Source organism: Halichoerus grypus, chromosome 6 (genome assembly GCF_964656455.1).
Source record: "Halichoerus grypus chromosome 6, mHalGry1.hap1.1, whole genome shotgun sequence".
NCBI classification, from domain to species: Eukaryota; Metazoa; Chordata; class Mammalia; order Carnivora; family Phocidae; genus Halichoerus; species Halichoerus grypus.
Window position 1 is genome coordinate 115,188,594 of NC_135717.1, and position 5,742 is coordinate 115,194,335.

A 5,742-nucleotide genomic window follows, 5' to 3' on the forward strand; every position below is an offset into this window, starting at 1 on the left:
CTCTGGGTTTCTGGTGGTCCCCTATTGTTCTGCCTGAGACGTTCTCTGTATGTTTCACTTCTGCTGTTTATCCTCTCCCCCATCTCCACCTTGTGATCCTTTCCCTTTGTCCTAAAACCTGAGGTTCCTGCTGCACCATTTCCTTGTCCCTAAGCTAGAGGTGGGAACATCCCACTCCTTGGCAGACCATCTCCCTGGATGGGACTCTCTATCTCTGTTTGTCTGAATGGTGCATTTGTTCCAGCTGCCTTGGACACTCTCTCCCTCCCTGCTTCACACTGAGGACAGTGACACTTTAAAGTCTAGGCAACAATCCTCTTATGCTTCCAGATCCCAAAGGATTGCAAAAAGCTGACACCTGCAATGAAATGAGAGCATCAGAGAGAGGGATTACACTGTCGGAGCCACCTATTTTCCTGCTTGCTCAGTACAACCGTTAGAAGAACAGTAGACTTGTTGTCCTTGTTATTGAAGTCACCTGAGAACTAGTCACCGCGAGACACTGTGAATAGTGTGAAGGAGCAGAGGAGAGGACAGCTCTGAGAATCACTTCAAATGGATGAAGATTGTCTTAGGTCCTTCCTGCTTCCAGTGCTGACACCCTTCTCCCCCATGCAGATTCCTCCCCATGCACCTAGGGTCTGAACGCCACAGCCCAGCTCACAGGATTCCTGGAGACTCCTTGTCTAGTCAGACCTTCTGCACACACCATTCAATCATTTCTTCATTTCATAGATGGCTTTAAGTAGCCAGTGTGCAAGCACTTGTCCACACACTAAAGACTCTCTCATTTAGTGGAAACCTGTTGTCAAATAGATTCCTCTTTGGGCAAGATCAGGTAATTAAGATCATAGCTCCATCAGAGTTGTTCTCAACTTTGGGCTTGATCCTTAAGTCCCCAAAATAAATCTGTGATTTGCTATATTAACAGCTGAATTGGAGAAGATGTTGATTTCTGTTAACCTCCTGAGAGCCACAAAATCATAAACATACCCAATATCCTGCTGCATCTCTTTGTAAGAGATATTCATCACATGACCAGGTGTCTGATGGATATGAAGTGTCTGTGTTGGCAAAATGCTGACACAGGTGTTCATCTAAGACACTGATGAAATCCTCTCCTTTGATAGCTCCCTCCCCTCTATGCCAGTCTCCCTGTCTTTCCCTTTAGTCCTCTCCTCTTCACAGTCCATATTCTACATCTGGCTTCAGTCTACTACAGTTCAGGATTAAATGAAGCCAATATCCTCCCTTCAGATGAGTGACTGCAAGTGTGCTTTATTTTTATGCTTAATTGATCTAGGATTTAAATGGAAAGAATTATCCCTGGTCATGAAAGAAAACTCAGGCATCAGTTTGAGGTATTGTTTAAGAATGGTGTGGTGGGGCGCCTGGGTGGCTCAGTCGTTAAGCGTCTGCCTTCAGCTCAGGTCATGATCCCAGGGTCCTGGGATCGAGCCCTACATCGGGCTCCCTGCTCCGCGGGAAGCCTGCTTCTCCCTCTCCCATTCCCCCTGCTTGTGTTCCCTTTATCGCTGTGTCTCTCTCTCTGTCAAATAAATAAAATCTTTTTTAAAAAAAAGAAAAAAAAGAATGGTGAGTGGTGAGGGGGAGGGAGATTCCTTTCTTTGTGACAACTTGAAAATCACAAGAGAGAAGTAGCTGTTGCCTTCATTTATGCAAAACGTGGATGTAGGACAAGACAGAAAAGGATTCTCCACAAATCCTACAGTGTTTTTCAGATGACAGCTTGAAGCCCCTGTGGACACTGTAGCCAGGGGCCCCTTTTGAGTGACAGTGTAAGAATGGAGGCGATTTTCAGGATAACCACATCCATACATATTTTGAAATACATGAATCTTTGGGAAGAATGGCTTACATTTATCATTTTGCTTGGCTTGTATAGATTCAGATATAGTGTTTGCTGTCAATGGTATCTGCAATTTTATCCATGCAGGATCCTCAAAAGTAACTTCTCCAGCCAGTGATGCTTCATCATCATTGGATCGAAGCTAATGTCCTCAGGCACATAACAGTGAACATTGCCCTATCTGTCCTGGCACACAGGTAAGCCAGACTCGGGTCTGAGATGGACTGAGGTGGGGCTGATGGATTTGTTGATGGGATCAGAATTGAAGCATTTCAGGATATAAGTTAGTGTCTGGTCATAGATTGCTGGCAAAGCTTGAAGGGTCAGAGGCAGGGCTCTCTGGATCAGTAAGATTAAATATTTCTGTGAAGACAGAAGCCTACCATGGGATCAGACTGTGGACTGACAGACAAAAACAAAATCCTGGTAAATTAGCCTCAAACGTCCAAGTGAGGAAGGAATCTTCACATAGGGCAGTGAATCACTACATAGTCTGAGAAGTTAGGGGTCAAAATGATTCTTAGTATCATCATTAACCTAAATGGCTCACCATCTGGTCCTCCTGATTCCACAGCTGACACCTAGATCAAGAGGATGAAAAATGTTGTCTAAAAGAAAATTGTAAGACTGTTCCCTCCTACCCTCACCAGGCAATAAAAGAATAACACATCCACAAAAAGAACACAAACAGCTTCTTGCAATCGTGGTCACAGTGCCTGTGGATTCTACCAATATAAGAGCACAAGACAGAGGATGCGCAGCGGCATGAGATCGCGTGTTCTGTGTAGACCATAACATCCTTGAAATTCAGCAGCAGGGCCCTCCATGCAGTGTGAGTGGGGGGGCTGGCCGCAGTGGTGGACAGCAACGTCAACAGTGCTCCCCATAGGTGCCAGTGCTGTGGGGGCCCATGGAGTAAGGGATGAGACTGTGCTGAGGGTAGTCAAGAGGTCTTCTCTGAGGCACACAGAAGATGCCACAGAGAGCCTCCCAAAATAATCAGACAGAAATATGAGAGGTATTCAGAAGCTAATGGGTGGGACAGAGCCAGAGAAACACTGATTTGTGATTGTCGTTGTCAAGTTGTGGTCCATGTTCTCAGGGAGCTCACAATCTGGAGGGGAAAATTGAGATAGATTTCTCAAACAAGACATACACAGAAGTCAGACTATGACATAAGGCACCTGAGAGCAAGTGGCCCAGTGATTTGAACAGAGGGCTGTGAGTTCAAGGAGGCAGCAGCCGGGACAGGGTATAAGGAAAAAGGCAAGGTTATAGATGGCATTGAAAGGCCCCTGAGACCCTGGATCAGTGGAATTAAGAGGAGAACATACAGAGAAGAAGGTGCACAGAGACACAGAAGCAAACAAATCTTTCTGGTATCAAAAGCAGCGAAAACGGCTGAAACTTTAAAGGCAGATGAAGAAGAATTTAAAGGTCCAAGTAAGAAAAGTGTTCCTCATCACTGTGGACTAAGCCTAGACATTGGGCTGTAATTAGAAAAAATAGTGGCATTTATTTCCTGTTTCTTCTACTCGTTGTCAACATGACATTACAAAATATCCCTTAATATCAGACTTCTCACAGGTAAAATTGGATAAAATTCCTTACCCCGGGGCTAATAATTCCCTATCCAATCTTACAGAACTGCCATAAAACAATTTAGATAGTGCTTAAGAAAGTGCTCTGTATTTTAGAAACTCTTACTAAAATTAAATGCTCTGTATGAAGTAAAGATCAGGGACATATGATGACTTTTGCCTTCATAAGCCCCTTTTCCATAAAAGCATATTAAAATTTATACATTATGATTGCAGTTTATAAGATGAATATAATCCAGTCTGCATTATATTCATTTTTTTCTTCTGATCTTAAAAGAAATTTAAATTATTTCATCAGCAAGGTAAGAACGGTACCTACTGTGCCTAATGGATATCAAGACCGATAAGGAGCCATTGGATGATTTTGAACAAAAAATTATGATTGAGAAATTGAAAAGAGAAGGTTTAGAATACCCCTGCAGATATATGCTAGAATTTTTAGGATTTCTAAACTCTAGGAAGAATGCAGTAGAATCTAAATGCAACAAATATGTAGGTGAACCAGGGAGATTCATTTTTTCCAGTTAAATCCCTATGAAAGAGGAAGAAGATTCTCTGAAGTATGCAAAAACTGTGACCCAGGATCAATAACCAAACAGGATAACAATTCTTCCTGATATACACTGAGGGCAGCTTTGAGATGTCTGAGCAGAGTGGAGGCAGAGCAGGGAGGGATGTATAGTAAGAGGGGTGATGACCCAAGGAGACAGATCTCATCCTTATTTCTATTTTATCCAGGGAAATTCCCTCCACAAATGGCCTGGACGAACCACAGCACCATCACTGAGTTTATTCTCATTGGGCTGTCCGACAACCCCCACATCGAGGTTCTGGTCTTTGTGCTCTTCCTGGGGATTTACCTCCTGACCGTGATGGGGAATCTGATGCTGCTGCTAGTAATCAGGACTGATTCCCGCCTCCACACACCCATGTACTTCTTCCTGAGTCACCTGTCCTTTCTAGACCTCTGCTTCTCTTCAGTCACTGAGCCCAAGCTACTGAAGGACCTTCTGTCTAAGAAGAAAACCATCTCAGTAGAGGGCTGCCTGACTCAGGTGTTCTTTGTGTTTATCACTGCAGGGACTGAAGCCTGTCTCCTCTCAGTGATGACCTGTGACCACTATGCTGCCATCTGCCACCCACTGCTCTATGGCCAGGTGATGAGCAGCCAGTTCTGTGTGAGGCTGGTTTTGATCTCATGGGGCCTGGCCTCTTTCAATTCAGTTGTGATTTTGCTCTTGGCTCTTAACCTGGACTTCTTTATGGCCCAAACCATACACAACTACACTTGTGACTTGCCCTCCCTCTTCCCTCTATCTTGCTCTGATATTTCCATCAATATCAACATCTTGATCTGCTCCATCTTACTGCATGGGCTTGGAACCTTCCTCCCAATCTTTTTCTCCTATACCCGTATTGTCTCCACCATCCTGAGCATCAGCTCCACCTCAGGCAGAAGCAAGGCCTTCTCCACCTGCTCCTCCCACCTCATTGCAGTGACCCTGTTCTTTGGCTCAGGGTTGATTCGCTACCTTATGCCCACGTCTGGTTCCTCCTGGGATATGCTCTCCTCCTTGCAGTACAGTGTAGTCACGCCCTTGCTGAATCCCCTCATCTACAGCCTAAAGAACCAAGAGGTGAAGGCAGCTGTGAGAAGGACACTGGCCAAAATCCTGCACTATTTTAGGTAGTGAACAAGGACACAGCGTGTGACAGATGAGTTTGCTTTGCCAATTGCTTGAATTTAAGGTAGAATTCTGGACCAGTAAGTAGAAGGGAGCCCTATACCATCCTCTCCCTGGCTATACTGCCAACAAAAAGTAAAATACATAAAATTATATCTTGTTTAGCTCTTTAGATATAAAGGTCTATTTTTATTTCTGCCCCTTCACACCATTAGCACCACTTCCTTCATAGAGCTCATAGTTACATGTTGTATCTCCTGAATTAATCAGTAATGTACTTTATCTTGTCATCCTTATTAATTTTGTCTTGTTGATCTACTTTGTTAAAGATTTTATGTATTTTATAGTCCTTCATAATATTTAGACAATTTTTACTTCTTTATCATTCTAAACTAGTCTTAAGTCTGTATTTATGAAGTTCAGCTTTAAAAACAAAATATGTTGAAACCTCCCATCAAAGATTATAAATTTATTTTACTTTAACAATCCCTCCTCCCTCTGCCACTTCAACCTCCTTCACCCATTGTTTGGGGGTTTTTTTATGTTTGTTTGTTGTTTGTTTTTGCATTCTGGGATTTTTGTCCCT

General features: G+C 43.4%; 1 protein-coding gene across 1 annotated transcript; it reads left to right on the forward strand.

The window, feature by feature from the left end:
- The first annotated feature begins 4,226 nt into the window (after nucleotides 1-4,226).
- Nucleotides 4,227-5,162, forward strand: LOC118552943 (olfactory receptor 8S1-like). Its single transcript, XM_036119702.2, has one exon. It carries the CDS (start codon nucleotides 4,227-4,229, stop codon nucleotides 5,160-5,162), a length of 936 nt encoding a protein of 311 aa, XP_035975595.2.
- The last annotated feature ends 580 nt before the right edge of the window (nucleotides 5,163-5,742 follow it).